This window comes from Macaca thibetana, chromosome 5, assembly GCF_024542745.1.
Source record: "Macaca thibetana thibetana isolate TM-01 chromosome 5, ASM2454274v1, whole genome shotgun sequence".
Classification (NCBI taxonomy): domain Eukaryota; kingdom Metazoa; phylum Chordata; class Mammalia; order Primates; family Cercopithecidae; genus Macaca; species Macaca thibetana.
Genome location: NC_065582.1, coordinates 87,121,696 through 87,139,284, shown reverse-complemented (window position 1 = coordinate 87,139,284; position 17,589 = coordinate 87,121,696). Strand labels below are relative to the sequence as shown.

At 36.3% G+C, this 17,589-nt stretch overlaps 1 protein-coding gene across 3 annotated transcripts in view; it reads left to right on the top strand.

Moving 5' to 3' along the window:
• Positions 1-7,263: 7,263 nt before the first annotated feature.
• Positions 7,264-17,589, top strand: part of BANK1 (B cell scaffold protein with ankyrin repeats 1) — a 315,067-nt gene continuing 304,741 nt past the window's right edge. For 2 of the 3 annotated variants that reach the window (XM_050791915.1, XM_050791913.1), the window contains exon 1: positions 7,264-7,602. In XM_050791915.1, the coding sequence (XP_050647872.1) occupies positions 7,533-7,602 (70 nt within the window). In that variant the 5' untranslated portion in view covers positions 7,264-7,532. Of the gene's footprint in view, positions 7,603-8,527; positions 9,510-17,589 lie in introns of those variants that run through there. The other variant, XM_050791914.1, reaches the window with a different exon arrangement.

Here is a 17,589-nt window from a genome sequence, read left to right as displayed (position 1 = left end):
TTTGTGTCTGTATGAGAATCAGGTAGCTAGGCCTCCTCTTGGGAAGAGGAGGCTCACTGGTTATATTTGTGTAGGAGGAATTACCCTGATCCTTGAGTAATAGTTACTTATGCAAAGGGTAAAAAAATGACAAGCTTATCTCATATGTCAGTTCTTCCTGTCTCCTTTAAAGTACTATTTCTGATTATTTTAAAAAGTGGCGGACAAGACAGAAATTGCAATCTATCAGTGACCGAAAACAGAGCTGTTTTTACAAAGCACGAAAGATGTAAAAGAAGAAAACTCCCAACATAGTTGGTATTTGTCCATTCTACTTCAGAGTTTGAAGAGAAGAAGGCCGAAGAAATAATTACCCCTTGCTAATAGTACTACCATATTGACAAAATATAGCAAATATTTTAAAAATAATGTGCCATAAAAGTGTTCTATACAATATATTTACCGATTTATCACACACACATTCACACACACACACAAACACACACACACTAGTGTAGGTTAAAGTTCACTTGTAAAAAGAGTTTTGATGCATGAAGGGGCACTTGTCTTTTCCTGAATTGAGACTATTTGAGTGACTATATTTTCATTAGATTAAATTGTATCCCGGTAAGGAACAGGGAACATTTCTCTCATTCTAAGACCGGGCTAACTTCCATTTGTCCTGCCATAACCTGCAAAGTATTCTATATAATCCAGTGCTTTCTCTATTATATTATCCTGTCTCTATTATAATATTGTAATACTCTATTACAATTACTTTATTACAATTGCTCTTTTTGTCTTATTTTTAAAACGCTAAGGATAAAAACCATGGCACATAGTAAATAATATTTAATTCCAGAATGGCTACATAATAATCTCTCATAATTGTTTTAAATATTTACTTTTTAAAAATATTGTAGTGCAATTTCATGGCAGGTATTCATTGAGTCTATACATTGAGATTCATTTATTTTTAAGTGGAATTTTTATTGTGTCTAATGATTATAGTGTTAAGGTTTCATTTTAAATTATGTCTTTTAGTGCATAAAATGTCCATCTTTTATATGCCATTATTAGCATATTATACACATAGAAGATGCTTGGTAAATATTTACAGAGTAAAAACTTTTGTTCTTAATCTTACATTTCTAAATTACTTTTCTATTACTTTTAAGTATTGTTTTTAGTTTGTTCCAACATTTTTCAACAGGAAGCAAATGTAACACAATTTATACAAGATATTTTCAATAGCATTCATGAAATTAAATACATTTTCTAGATCCCTCAGCAGAATTTTTCAAAATGCTCTTCCACTCACATTTCTGCCATTAGCCAAATTCACCATACCGCTCAATTTCTCTGTATTTTTACCAATTCAAGCTACCACCTGAGAGGTAGCTAGATTTATAAGTTAAACTCTTATTTATCCTTCAATGTAATTTTAAACATCCTTCTCCTATGCACATTTGACCTAGACTCAGAAAGACACCACCCGTAAGTAATGTCTTCTCTTTCCTTCAAGCACATACATGATGTTTCTAGTACCAAGATCTTTGCAAAGAAGTACTTTTCATTGGTCCCAATAAAGATGGCCTGAGATTTCCTTTAGCATTCCTCAGTGGCTCAGCATCCATGAACTCTACGTAATGTCGTGCAACAGGGTGTAGAGCCTGAGCCACTGAGAGCCCTCTATCCTGAAATCTTATGATGGCCTACTAGGGCAGCAGAAGTTTTCCATAGGTGTCCTTCTCAAAATACTAACTGCTACCACACAGCTGGTCCCTCAGAGGGTGGGGAATGCACTCCAAACTAGCCACAAGAAAGGAGCAAGAGAAGCATTCAGAAGATCTGCAGGAGATGCTATTTTCTTGGCATTGGTTTTTTGTTTCAAACATTTCTGTAATTTGTTTTCAGTGAGAATTTTCACCATAAAAATGTCACTTTCTGCTTGTAGTTCCTTTCTTAGTGCTTTGGAAAAGCATTCATTATGCTAACTGCGTTTTCTTCTCTGAATGGGTGTTTCAGATAGTGACTGCAATAGCTTTTGTTTTTCACTATGATTTGAAAAGAAACTAACTTCACTTGCCTCAAATAAATGTCTGCATTTTTTTTCTTCTAAACTATTAACAGGCTACTCACTACCCTATGAAATTATGAGGTAGATATTCTATATTCTCTTCCAATTCTTAGATCATGTCAAGAGGTACAGTTCTTGGAACCTGCCCTAAGCACAATAGTAGCTAGTTACATCATTGACTGAAACACATTATCTTTGTTTCTCTTCCTGTTGAAATTTTTCTCCAACCACTTCCTGTTGCTATCTTCTGGTTCCAAACACTCCCAATTTCAATGTTTCTTCAGTATGAATTATTTATAATGGAACCTGCCCTAACAATCACATTACTTACAAGAATATTCTTGATCCTTCTAATGGTCCAAAAGTATTTTTCATTTATCATGGAACTATTTAGTATTATTTTACCCTACACAATTTTCCACAAAAACTGAAGCAGAATTTCTGGAAGGAAGATATTTTTGGAAGCAAGGGCTATATCTTATTATCATTGTATGCTCAGTGCCCAACATATAGTAGGTATTTACTAAACTCTTTTTGAATGAATTAATGAATAATAAAAATATAAAGAGCAATGCTGTTTTATCAATCCTGTTGACAAATGAAGCTAGTAAGTTTGGAAGGGAGAGCCCTGTGTTATTATATGTTAGGTAAAGAGTGGGGCTGAAACGCTAATAAAATCAATAATTATAGGGTAAAAATGGAAGCAACTTACCATAGTTTACAAAAAACAACTAAAAAGAGAAATGGAGATTTTAGCTTTCTTGACATTCAAGTGTTTTATAGTATTGTCTGTTAAAAGTCAGATCTAGGCCAGGCATAGTGGCTCACGCCTGTAATCCCAGCACTTTGAGAGGCTGAGGCGGGCGGAGCACAAGGTCAGGAGATCGAGACCATCTTGGCTAACATGGTGAAACCCTGTCTCTACTAAATATACAAAAAATTAGCCGGGCGTGGTGGTGGGCGCCTGTAGTCCCAGCTGCTTGGGAGGCTGAAGCAGGAGAATGGCCTGAACCCAGGAGGCGGAGCTTGCAGTGAGCCGAGATTGCACCACTGCCCTCCAGCCTGGGCGACAGTGCAAGACTCCGCCTCAAAAAAACAAAAAACAAAAAACAAAACAAAACAAAACAAAACAAAAGTCATATCTACAGAGCAAGGTTCCTTCCAGCAAACTAACTTTTGCTTGTTAGTACAGGCAGGGGTCTGACTGGAGGAGCAGTGGTGGTGGTGTGTGCTATGGTATAAGCAGAAAACCTGCTTACTTCTACAAGTCAGACTCAATATAATTGAAAAGAGAAGAATCAGCACATTTATGCAACCACTAGAGAACAAAAGCAAGTACATAATGCAAACAACCATGCAGGAAGGAATATCAAATAACTACCACAATCACCAATTAACAATGAGATATTGCTCCATGGGGACTTAGCACATTAGTGGTGAAGGGAATTAAATGTTTTTTAACATATGTTTAGTTAGAAGAATGCACAAAGATTCACCCTATTAATGAATCTTCCCCCAAACTCATCACCGTGAATTGTGTGTTAGCTTCCTATCACCATAAATTGATGTGTTAGCTGGCTGCTGCTGCAACACATTACTACAATTTAGTGGCTTAAAACAACCTAAATTTATTATCTTAGAATTACAGAGATAATAAGTCCAAAATCAGTCTCATTAGGTTAAAAGCCAAGATATCAACAGGAGTGGTTCTTTCTGTGAGCTCTGCAGGAGAATTCATTTCTTTGCCCTTAGGCTACCTGTATTCCTTGGCTTGTGGCCCCTTCCTCCATATTCTAAGCATATTACTCCAATCTCTGTTTTCTCATCACACCTCCTCTCTAACTTTCACTTTTCTGCCCCCATCTTATAAGGACTCTTATGATTACACTTGGCCCATCTGGATAATCCAAAATAATCTTCCCATCTCAAGATCCTTAATTTAATTCCACCTTCCAGGTAAATAAATATATACACAGGTTCTGCAGATGAGAATGTGGACCTCTTTGGGGGTTTGCTAAACAGATTAGTATTAAAGAATTCAATTAAATGTGAGGAAGCAAAAGAAAATAAAGCCTCCCAGTAATGACAAAAAGAATTATTGCTAAAAATTCCTTCAGACATTCCTGCTATTTGGTTTAGTTTTGAGGGAGTAAATAAGAAGTGTAGTAACACCCTGGGGGAATGATATAATTCAGTGTCTAAAAATCCAGACATGACTGTCAAGAGGAAAATTCCCCAATTAACAAATAGCCATGAAGAAGCAACTATTTCACTTTTACAATAGATTATTGCTTTAGAAAATAAGCAGTTCTGTTCTTTAAACATATCCAGAATCTAAAGGCAGAAATAAAGCCAATAGCATGCACAACAGCATCTAGTCTGCAAAGGACACAAGAAATCAGCCATGGCAACTGCAGGGCACACCAAACAGCTTTAGATGTCCATTTATTGAAACACACGGCCAGCGTGAGGCTCTTATAATCTTCACAGAGTGGGGTAATAATATTGAGGCTGTCAATATGCTGCTAGAAAAAATAATGCAAGGGAAGAAGTCAATGGATCCAAGAGTTTGATATATTGAGAAACAAGAAACCTACTGTGGCTAGCATTTTTTTGATACTCTGTAACAGAGGTAAAATCAGAAACCTGTGATTACACACTGCTGGTGGCATTCTGCCTGAAAAAGCCTCTCGGTGTGAGAATTGCTAAGTGCCTCTTCCCTGAGAACAAGTATGAACCAAGAGATAACCCAACATTCCAGATGGTATCATCTCCTTAAGGGAGAAAGCAGGGGAAAAATAAAGTCAACTGTGATTAAAGATGTGTTTGACACAGAAACAAGACCAAAATGAGTAAAAAAACTTTTAAAATATATTTTTATAAATGCACCAGCAAAGTATGAAAACATGTAGACTTAGGTTATCACGTATATGTGTGTGTGTGTATGTGTATGTGTGCACGCATGTGTGAACATCTATATATCCTCAACCAAATAGCACCAAAATTGTAATAAACTATAAGTACAGTTCACACCTATTTTTAAGGCTATTAGTATTTAATTGTATGGGCTTATAGCTCTGTGGAAAAGTGGATAGGGAAAAAAAAAATGTTTTCAACACTTACATATGTATAACCTATCCTATGATGTTCATGTAATCTTTAGCAAGGGCCTTATGTGACCTTAAAAGGGAACGGGGGGAGGGGGACAGTTATAATTAAGAGGGCAGGCTATGAAATCAGATCTAGGATTGAATTTCAGTTCTGCCACCTACAGTTTTCAACTCTCAGATTCTTCATTTGTAAAATATGGTTAAAGATTCCTTGTTTTGAGAACCAAATGACATGAATATTGTGAAATTCTTACGTAGAACATAGCATATAGAATACTTAAAAAAAAAAAAGAGTGTTGACTGCAAACAGTAAAACAAAAGAATAAATAAGTCAGTCAATCGGGTAGTCAATGGCTATTTTCTTATACAAAACAAAAATGAAGCTAGAATAATTTTAACGTAAGATTTTAAATATTTTCTAACACAATCTTATTTTTTAAAAAAAAGAAAAAAGTCTTCTTTTAAAAAAAAAAAAAGCCCATAATTTTCAGCAGTTTTTCCTTTCTTTTCTCTATTTACTAGCATCATTTGACATAAGTAATGGAAATGAGCATCTGAAAATATAGTGAATTTTCATATTATAAATCTTATTTTCTATAGTTTTGTTAGGAGACAGTATAACATTTTATATCTAGCAAAAACTCGAATACAGTAATTTTAATTTATTCATTAATAATGATATAATTTTAATTTATTCATTAATAATGAATAAATTAGATGAGATATGCAAGGCTCAGAAATATTAAGAATTTCTCCAAACACCCAGATGTTGAGGAGCAGAGTCAGGATGGCAGCCACAACCTTCTGACTTCCAATCCAGGGCTCTTCATACAAGAAGACTGTCCTGTATATGTGACAGATGTCCTGTATATGTGACAGATGTAAGTTCCTATCTGAACGCTGTCTTTATTAACAAGTTTTTGTGTGAATAAATGGGTGCCTTTGAAGATCTGGACACTTAACTGGGGAGCATCATCCTGAGTGTTCATGTTGGCTAAAGTAGCTCTTGTCAGCAGATGCATCAGTTAGAATATTCTTTTCTCCAGTGGGTTTGTTTAAGACATACTTTCCTAAGAATTGAGTTTCTGAAAACTGACCACCACCCAAACCCTGCAATCCAAATTTCTGTTTTTGCCCATTATGCTGAAGTCTCTCTGTTAACAGGCCTATATAGAAGACAACCATTTTTTCAATATAATAGTATTTCATAAGTCAGAATAAATCTTTTGTTCCATTATATAAAGTTCAGAAAATCAACATAATATTAATAATGATGTTAAAGAAACTACTGGAAATCAGATAAATACAATACAACCTATAATTGTTTTCAAGGTTTTTGGACATTTCACATACTTCTCCAAGTTTTCTACATTGTTAGAAAGTTCTAATAAGTTCATTTATGTGAAAAAATTAACGTTTTCTTTGATACTTGATATTTATACTATTCCTAAAAACCACTTCATCCGAGAGAAAGTTTCAAAGAAAGCCTTCCTTTCATAAGAAAAGGAGAGGAACATTTAAACTATGTATTATTACCAAATTGATAGTCAAAAAATATCTTCAACTTCAAAAGGCAAATGACTAGTTTAGACGTGCTTGAGGGAAGAGACATTCACTTTAAGGTTCTGGGACAACTGCTTTGATGTATCACCATCTTTAAAACAAGCAAACAAACTTTTGTTTGGAGGGGCTATTTAGAGCCATAAATAATTTTTTACTGGGTCTATTTCTGAGTTGGAGCAGGAGTAAGAAATACATTTTATATGGGATTTTTAAATCGCTTTTCAATTTATGAACCTAGCCTAGAAAGTCTGTGTAAAATGAAATATTTTAAAAATTACAGTATCTGTAGCTTCATTTCCATATCTATCTATGTATCTATCATCCATGTATCTACTCATCTATTTATCTAATCATTCTGTCTTTCCAGCAAATTGTCACTTCTGGTTTCCTTACGTCTGCCTGGAAGTGGGGGTAGTATGGCAGTGTGGAAGACCTAGAAAGGGACAAGGAGAGCTACAGGAACAGAGGCCTAAATATATCCTAGGTGAAAAGGTGAGGAAGGAAATAAGAGCAGAAGTGTTATAAGAAACCAAAGCGGCCTTTTGAGAAGGGATGCAAGAGCAGGCCCCTGAGCAGTTTCACTTCCTCTGGGCGCCCAGCAGAGCGGAGCCCTGGCCTTGCGGGCATGAGCCCCGGGGCTGCGTTTCCTGAGACCTGGCCGCAGCCGCCCCGGGTGGCAAGCGGGCTGGGGAGAGCCGAGGGCCAAAGGAAAAGAAAATCGCGAGGAGTCTCTGGCTGTGAGAGTTCAGGCAGCGCTCGGCGGGCAGCAGTGCGCAGGCCCCTCGGCTTCAGCCGCCACAATGCTGCCTGCAGCGCCGGGCAAGGGGCTTGGAAGCCCGGACCCGGCCGCCTGCGGCCCAGCGCCCCCAGGTGGGTAGTTGCGCATTCGGAGGGGCTTGACGCGGAGGCCTGGCTACGGGGCTCTGCGGAGACCAAGGGCCATCGTTAGACAGCAACTGCACTCGGGCACTGAGGCAAGGGCGTTCCTGAGATAGGGCTTTCCCTTTTATCCTTTTATCCTGCCGCCGGGCAGACCAGAGAGTTCTTCTGTTCCTAACTTCTCTGAGGGGCATCTGCACGCCACGAGGAGGGAGCGCGCTGGGAGTTCTGGCCAGCGGGCCACCCTCAGTGTCTGCAACTTCTGAGGAGCTGGAACTTTCCCCAGCACCCGGGTCAGGGTCCTGTAGTTTCTAAAGTCACTTTGGAACCTGTTTTAAAGAAATGCGCGTTTTAAAATTATACGTAATCATTTTCAACAGTCGGTAAACACAGCAAAACCGCTCATTTGTAGCGTCACCCATTTACCTGCCCGGCCTGACAAAGCCCAGCCTGATGAATTGGTAGCGCGGACTGTAAGTGCCTTGCTTCTTGGGCAGGCAGCTTTGCAGAGAAGCTCTACCAACACCACCTCCCTAATCCACTGGCTTTACTAACTTGGTCAAAGGAAAACAGTCAACTTGGTTGAATGCAGTAGATTTACATTTTCAAATGGACGTTAAGGAAGTTTTATTTAGTTCTTTTTGAAGCATTTCAAACGCATTTGCAAATTATTTGATATGAAAATGTTTTTTAAATTAAAACTTCACTTAGGTATTAATATTACTGGAGTGTTCTTGGTGAGAAATGCAACAAGAAAGTATATTCTGAGTAAAATTCTCTTAATTTGCTGAATAGAAATAAATTTCTCATACCTTTCTAGAACTTTTTAGGTAATGTAATTTTGGTTTTAGCTATTTCTGTTGGCTAGTGCATTTTTACATAAATAAACTTTAGGGATTGCTTTAAGTTAAATAAGAAGTATATTTGTGTCAATGAAAAATGACAAGAAAGGACTTAGAGCCCATGATGTCTTAATATATTAGTATTTTAACTATTGCATATTGACATTCTTGGAAACTGTGACTCTGATGGTCTGCAGCAGAGCAGCCTTTGCTAGCATCTGCAGATAAAACCAACCATGTGTTTCGAACTTTGAGCAGATTACCTCTTTTGTAATTTCAGTTTAACAATTCTGTTAGAGAATGGGGTACAGTTTGTTTCAAACTTCTAGATTAAGCAGTTTAGACAGAAAATGGCTTTTATTTCACTTGATACTAAGCCACACTTTGAGGCATTTGCTATTGTGAATAATGCAAGAGTAATGTGAATCAGTATTTATAGCATTCCAGTTTTTCTTGTTCCTCCCATGCATTCCCCCCCTCCCCATCTCCTTGGGTCCTCCATACAGTATTTATCACTTGCTTCAGTTGCTTCCTTTTCTGGCCAACATAATGAAATGTTTCTAACAACGAATTGTCTTTTGACATTATCCCATGTCCATATTCTTGATATGAGTAATATTCTAATCTTCTAGCTTTTATAAATCCAATGGTTTTTTTGTTTGTTTGTTTTTAATGGAGAGCTCCCTCTCTCTCCAATAACTATCTTAATATGGCACATTGGGGGTCAGTTGGTCCAACTGCTTCATTTAGAGAAGAGAGAACTGAGATCCAGAGTGTGAGTTGCTCATGGTTTTATAACTAGTAACTATTTGAAGGTCACCCATTCATTAACTTAACAATAAACTTTTGTTCCGCCACAAGAGTCATGTAGTAATAAGAAGAGTGTAAAATGGTAAACACAGTTTCATGCCTAGGAAGATATATTTCTAGCAGGAGGTAGAATGTGCTGCTAGACAACATTAGTGTATCCTGCCATCAGAGATTTATTAACTGTTGAGTTTCCAATTAGTTCTTTAATGGAAGCAAGAAAAATAGAATACCCAGTTCTAAAACAAGGTAAGAATGATGCATGATGGGTGAAAATTCCACTTAGAATGTATTTTCTGGTTTGTATTTAACTAGATATTGCTATCAGTGTCCAAAAGAGAGATTCTTCCTGTTTTATTCCAAAACTAATGATTTGAAAAACTTATTAACTGCTATTTTAATTAGGGAGTGATTATTTATTAAATCACAGATTTTTCTCCACCCCATAGTTTTTTTTTAAATTTTTATTGATATGATTTGATGCATCTGATGAAATTTTAATAAATGATTTGCTTAAGAACAGAAAGCATGAAAGGGTGGAACTAGCATTTAGACTGTTTCACCTTATGCTGGATGCTTATACATAACTTGTGAGAAACATGGTTTGTCTAGGTCTCTGTCCTCTAGCTTGAAGTTCTTAAAGATTGAAGCTTTTTGCTTTGACTGCAATCTTCCAACATAGCCAACGTCCTACATTTGTTCCACGAAGGAAATAACCTGGTTCCATGCTGGTGGCTGGAAAAACTTGCTTTCTTCAGACCAGTCTGGAAATGTTCTGATAAGGTCACTTTTGCTAGGATTTTAAAGACAAGGAGTGCTTTTAGAATATCTTCACCATAATAAGGAATAATTCTGAAAAATGCAGTTGCTGAAGATTTCAGGGTTAAATATCAGCATATTCAACGTTACACCTGGGACAGTAGAGGAACCTTTTCTGCAATATCTATCGTATTGTAGGTGGTTATGCCCTATTTATGATGGTCTTTTGACTCATACTGCCTCAGATCTAGTCCCAGTTTAATTGCCTGCCTTACCTATGACCTTGAATAAATAATGAAATCTGTCACTATCTCAGTTTTATTTTGTTTATTAAAAAACAAAATCCGAGAGAAGAAAACCTTTATATGAAAGTTGTTTGGGGGATTAAACGGGAAAATGCAGGTGAAGTCCTTTTCAGGGTCTCGTAACAAATAGTAACTGCTTTATACATGCTAGTTGTTATATTAATTCTTAGGTCATTGATCAATAGTGTCATATTTGCTTGTATAAGAGTGAGAGTTCTTATCGAAAAACTGCCTCATACTGATTGCCTCATACTGACTTGAGGGACAACTTAATGGGTGAAGCAATCAAGCTCCCATACCAAAAATATTAGGAGGTATGGCCTCTTGTATAAAGACACTGCTGTATCCTTGGGGAGATATTGTGGTTAATAGTTCTGAGAGGAGAAAAAAAGAAATTCATAATGAGAAGAACTAAGGATAGGCTGATTAAAAGGGCATTAAACTAGAGCAGTTGCAGGAAAGAATAAAGGAATTTAATAGGACAAAATGAGAGCATGCTCTGTTTTCTCATATCTGAGTACCAGTTGTGTGACTCAGTTTACATAATATATAAATATATTTGAAAAAAATAAGCATCAAACAGAAAAACTGTGGAATACTTCAACTTATAGGAAGATGAAGAATCTATTTTACCAAAATATTTACTGCTGGGTTAAAACAAAATTCCAAACTAAAATGAGGAACATCATTCCTGACAAAAATAAATCACGTTTTAAGAGTTTAAATGGTTGTTGCTTTGTCACCTAAGTTACACTTACTAATTTACTGCTTTCTTCATAGAATATAGAGTATCTTGCATTAATTTTGGAGACAGCTATGAAATAAGAATAGAAGGGGCAAACATTTCATAAGTTATTATTTAAAAATTAAGTTATTATTTGGCCTTGTAATTCTTTCCTGTTTTAAATATAAAGAATGGTATCTAAGCTTTAGTGCAGACATTGAAATTAGTACTGGTGGTGAAAATATCAGATATCATATGGAATTATACCCCTCCAGTAATTAGTTTTTAGTCAGGGAAAAATAATGAGCCTTTTAGACATTTACCCCTGAATTGAAATCTCTTTGTTGTTTCTAAGTGTTCTGCACTGAAATGATCCAGAAAGATGACTTCCCTCTGTAATCATGAAGAGTAATTAATCAATGCTTTGTGATCTTTTACAAGATTTCCTTTCTATCTAGTTCATTAAAATATGTTGTTATGTTTCATCATGCTATGTGTCATATCTTTGTTTCTTCTAAGTGTCTCTGCCATTTTCCCATATTATTAATTCCCATTGCTTTGTTTTTATATAGAGACACACTGAAAAGTATAAGAACAGTCTCTGACTTGGAATTCCATTTACTATATGCCTCATTTTTTTTTTTATCTGATACATGCTGAGAACAATTCCTCCTTTGGTCGGGAGCAATATTCTCATTCCTTTTTAGTTGTAGGATCATGTCTAATTTTCAGAGGAATAATGTGGTGTCAAGACCACTTGAAATTTTAATCATCTTATAATAGCTTCTGTTTATTGTGTTTCTACTTTGAATTCATATGAAATGGGAATCATACTAGTTGATAAGTGAGGGTGTCAGAAGAGTAGTGTCTACTCTGGACAAGAAGTCGTATTGTTCAGTATAGTCATATGAAAATATTTAATAATTCACTGTGTTCTTTCATCTATGGAAGCTTTTCTAAACTGTTAAAGGTGAACTTTTAATTCACCATGATTTTTATGTTTTTTTTTTCTAGGATTGGGGGTGGAGAAACACACAAGGGCATGATTCTATAAAATCATTGAAATGGCAGTTGTAGAATATTTATTGTTACTGTCCGAAGAATCTCTAAGATTACACATTTTCTATTGATTACATTTTATTTAGATTTAATATATTGATACAGTTCAAAATATTGGGAGATGAATGGGTTTTTAGTACAGTTAGTAAATTATTAGGTCGCTATTGTAAAAAAAAGTAAGTGAGATAAAATTGAGGCAAAATCTACCCTGGTTTCAATTAATGGGATAATTTCTTTAATTCTCTCCTAATTTCTTAGTAAAAGCTTAGAACTTTCACTACTTTAAGTACTTATTTGTAGGTCAGAGACCTTTCCTTTATCACGTCCTATAGATCCACAGCCATTTAAATAAAGTAAAATAAGGACAATTATTCAGATTCCCAGAAACAGTCACTTGGGCCAAGAATAGGCACATGATGCAAGCCAGCCAACTGGTTGCTTAATGGCCAGTGCCGCGTGTTGTCAGGCTTATATAGATTTGTTGAATCTGTGTAAGTATAAGCCACATATATAATCTGTATAAGCCACAAAGTCCTTTTGTCTTATTAAACGAAAGAATAAAGATTCTTGTCAGTAGAAGATTGAGAAAAGATGAGATTATTGTCAGTGGAAGATTCAGTATACAGTATAAGATGACAGTTAGTTACCTCATGTTTAAGATGGCTAAACAGAAAGAAGTTGTGATGAGAGAACTGAGGAGACCGAAAGACAAAGGGAGTAGTCTCGATTTCTGATTTCTAGTGACAGAGCAGCTGCACTTGTTTTTTTGATCTTATCTGTCCATGAAATTGCTTATAGTATCCTTACATGAACTTCTCCTTACATGAACTACTTTGAGTGAATTTCTCTTTTTGGGAGGAAAAAAAAGTTTGGGCCAGCATACCTTTATTTCTCAAAAACTGCCAGCTATCAGCTTCTCTTTTCAAAAGTTGTTGTTATTGTTAAAATGATGTCTTCTATGTATCTTCCATTGAAAATTAAACAATCTGATAATTAAGTCTGTTCCTTTCATGCACTATGAATAAAGTGTGAGTAAGTCTGGTGGTCCTGCAGATGAGCATATTTCGGGTGCCCTGCCTTTATTAGTGAAATTTGAAGAATGTCCATGCATTTATTTTTAGGTTTTCAAACTGAAATCCTTAGAACTGGAGAGAAAATAATTCATTCAAAGGTTAGTAATATAAGAATTAAGCACTATTAAAAGGTTTAGAGCTTTGAATTATGTAGCTATAAATTTATAACAACTTTTTCCCATGTTTTGTTAACAGGATATTTTTATTTATCCAAAAATTTTATAGCATACTGTTTCTGGCAAGTTTTAAAAATATATTTAAATTGAGGCATACATTAGTGAGAGAATGGTTGGGGCATTTATCTTAGTAAATGTCACAAAGTGTGTTTACTTAGTAAAAGAGGAAGACGAGATATAAAACTAGGGATTATCTTCAACCCCCCCAGTATATGAAAAAATACGGCACCATGAACAGGCCATTGTGAAAACTTTATATACAATCTCAGTGGATTAATATCAGTATGAAGCAATACAAGTACTGTGTTTTAGAGATTAGTCTTTTACCAACCCATTTGTCTGCAATGGAGTAGAAAGTATAGTATCTCCATTAAGTTATACATAGTGTGTTATTAATGTTCACCTTAGAAAATAAGAATTCAGTGTGTTCTTGCTAAACTTCAGAGACAGGAACAAATTAATGAAGTTCAGGTGTGATCAATTAAGTCCAATGATGTCAGTGAAGAAATGAGACACAGAAAGACAAAATTTTTTCAAGATGCGACAAGGTTACACTCACAATGTTATTATAATGAGTGAGGAGAAGAATCTGAAAAGTAAACCAAAACCTCATTGCATACATTTGTGTAAAAAATTCTCCAAGTATAATGAGGAGCTCTTGAAGAGTTTTTAATGAGGGATGGCATGATTAGATTTTGTGTTAGAAGATCACATGAGCTGCTGTTGATAAAATTAATTGGAAAAGGGCAACCGGATGGAAGTTGTAAAACAATTAGGGGTTTGCAAGGAGTAAAAAAACAGGGAGAAGTGGACAGATGTATTAAGAACATCTTAAGAACATTAAGATCTATTAAGAACTATTACTTACATACCTTTCGTGATATAATAGATTTGGAGTCTGAGGGGGACAGAAATGTGAAGAGTGACACCTAGGGTTGTGGTCTGTAAACTTAGGAGAATCCAGAATGTGTCATTTACTCCATTGGAAAGGAATGAAGGAACAAGAGGACACCGGGAGGACATGAGAGAATGTCATTTCAATTTCAAACCCGTTACATTTGAGGAGCCTGAGAAATAGTCATGTTAAGATGTCAAGTAAGCAGTTTGATTTTAGGATCTGGATGTCAGAAAGGCAGCTCAGACTGGAGATATAAAATTAAGAAAAACATTGTATTTAAAACTATAACAATGAATAGGATAACATAGATAAGATGACCCAGGATAGAGACCTGTGGAAAGCAAACATTTCAGTGTTCGTACAGAAGGAGGAGTTGCTCAATATGACTGAGGGGAGGCTAAAAAAAAAAAGAAGGAAAAGAAAAATATAGTGATAAGAATTAAAACATAGAATGTTTCAGGAAGGTACAATGGTGAACTGGCCTAAATTCTTTTGATAGGTCAGGCGAATTGAAGCCTGAAATTTAGCCAATGGATTTAGTATCATGAAACTTACAGATGACCTTAGAGAGAGAAGTAAGTAGCTTTAGTAAAGGGGATGAGAGCTGAATGAGAATGAGTGGAGGAAGGTAAGGTGATGGAGGCCATGGAGACGCCCTTTAGAAATACGGCTGTCTGATAAGCAGCTGAAGATGTGCCATCAAGGAAAGCATTTTACTTTCATTGTTGCTTTAAGATCAGTGTCACTACAACAATTGTTCTCAAAAGCTGATGGCATCACACCAAAGGGGGGGGTTTCTGCTATGAAAACTTTTAGAGAATAGCTCTATGAATTCCATTAGTAATACACTTTAATGTGTAGATTTTCTTATGTGTTTAAGAATTTCTGTCTCTTCAAATAGTATTTCTAGTTCTAGATCCTTGAGGAATCACCACACTGTTTTCCACAATGGTTGAACTAGTTTACAGTTCCACTAACAGTGTAAAAGTGTTCCTATTTCTCCACATCCTCTTCAGCACCTGTTGTTTCCTGACTTTTTAATGATCACCATTGTAACTGGTGTGAGATGGTATCTCATTGTAGTTTTGATTTGTATTTCTCTGATGGCCAGTGATGATGAGCATTTTTTCATGTGTCTGTTGGCTGCACAAATGTGTTCTTTTGCGAAGTGCCTGTTCATATCCTTTGCCCATTTTTTGATGGGGTTGTTTGACTTTTTTCTTGTAAATTTGTTTAAGTTCTTTGTAGATTCTGGATATTAGCCCTTTGTCAGATGGGTAGATTGCAAACATTTTCTCCCATTCTGTAGGTTGCCTGTTCACTCTGATGGTAGTTTCTTTTGCTGTGCAGAAGCTCTTTAGTTTAATTAGATCCCATTTGTCAATTTTGGCTTTTGTTGCCATTGCTTTTGGTGTTTTAGTCATGAAGTCCTTGCCCATGCCTGTGTCCTCAATGGTATTGCCTAGGTTTTCTTCTAGGGTTTTTATGGTTTTAGGTCAACCTTTAAGTCTTTAATCCATCTTGAATTAGTTTTTGTATAAGGTATAAGGAAGGGACCCAGTTTCAGCTTTCTACATATAGCTAGCCAGTTTTCCCAGCACCATTTATTAAATAGGGAATCCTTTCCCCATTTCTTGTTTTTGTCAGGTTGGTCAAAGATCAGATGGTTGTAGATGTGTGGTATTATTTCTGAGGGCTCTCTTCTATTTTGATGTCTCTGTTTTGGTACCAGTACCGTGCTGTTTTGGTTCCTGTTGCCTTGTAGTATAGTTTGAAGTCAGGTAGCATGATGCCTCCAGCTTTGTTCTTTTGGCTTAGGATTTTCTTGGCAATGCGGGCTCTGGGTATATACCCAAAAGATTATAAATTATGCTGCTATAAAGACACATGCACACATATGTTTATTGTGGCACTATCACAATGACAAAGACTTGGAACCAACCCAAATATCCCTTAATGATAGAGCAGATTAAGAAAATGTGGTGGCCGGGTGCAGTGACTCATGTCTGTAATCCCAGCACTTTGGGAGGCCAAGGTGGGCGGATCACAAGGTCAGGAGATCGAGACCATCCTGGCTAACACGGTGAAACCCCATCTCTACTAAACACAAAAAATTAGCTGGCTGTGGTGGTGGGCACCTGTAGTCCTAGCTGCTTGGGAGGCTGAGGTAGGAGAATGGCATGAACCTGGGAGGCAGAGCTTGTAGTGAGCCGAGATTGTGCCACTGCACTCCAGCCTGGGCGACAGAGCAAGACTGTGTCTCAAAAAAATAAATAAATAAAATAAAATAAAATAAAATAAAGAAAATGTGGCACATATACACCATGGAATACTATGCAGCCATAAAAAAGGATGAGTTCATGTCCTTTGTAGGGATATGGATGAAGCTGGAAACCATCATTCTGAGCAAACTATCGCAAGGAAAGAAAACCAAATACTGCATGTTCTCACTTATAGGTGGGAATTGAGCAATGAGAACACTTGGACACAGAATGGGGAACATCATGGAGTGGGTGAGGAGGGAGGGATAGCATTAGGAGATATACCTAATGTAAATGATGAGTTAATGGGTGCAGCACATCAACATGACACATGTATACATATGTAACAAACCTGCACGTTGTGCACATGTACCCTAGAACTTAAAGTATAATTTAAAAAAAAAAAGAAAAGAAAAGGAAAACAGAAAAGAATTTCTGTCTTGTTTTTTTTTTTTTCATTCCTTCTTCTATGTTTCTAGAGCTCCTCCTTCTCTTCTTCCCATTCCTCTCCTCTTTCCTTTTTTCCTTTTCTTTTTGGTATTGATCTTAATGGAGAATAAATAGCTGATACTTCTTTCTGTGAAAACCTTGGTACAGTGTTGAATTATTCCCTAGCTTTACTTTCTATATATCATCCCTTCCTTTTTATCTATATTGGAATCCATTCATCCTCATTAAAATCCTGTCTTTGCATTTGCTTTGACTCCTTGATCCATCTATTTTACTGTCACAACTACTTGATAAAGCTCTGCTCCTGAATAAGTCTTTCTAGCTCTATTCTTCCTGTCTGAATCCAAGAGACTGACTATTGCTAGATAAAAACACATTAAAACAGGTTGGTAATATAACTTCAGGAAATTCTTGTTACATCATAGTTGTTTCATATAAGATTTGTTTTTAAATTTTTAAATTTATTTGAGATACTTTCTCGCTGTTGTCACCCAGCCTGGAGTACAATGGTGTGATCTCAGCTCACTGCAACCTCCACCTCCTGGGTTCAAGCAGTTCTCCTGCTTCAGCCTCTCAGATAGCTGGGATTACAGGCACCTGCCAACACACCTGGCTAACTTTTGT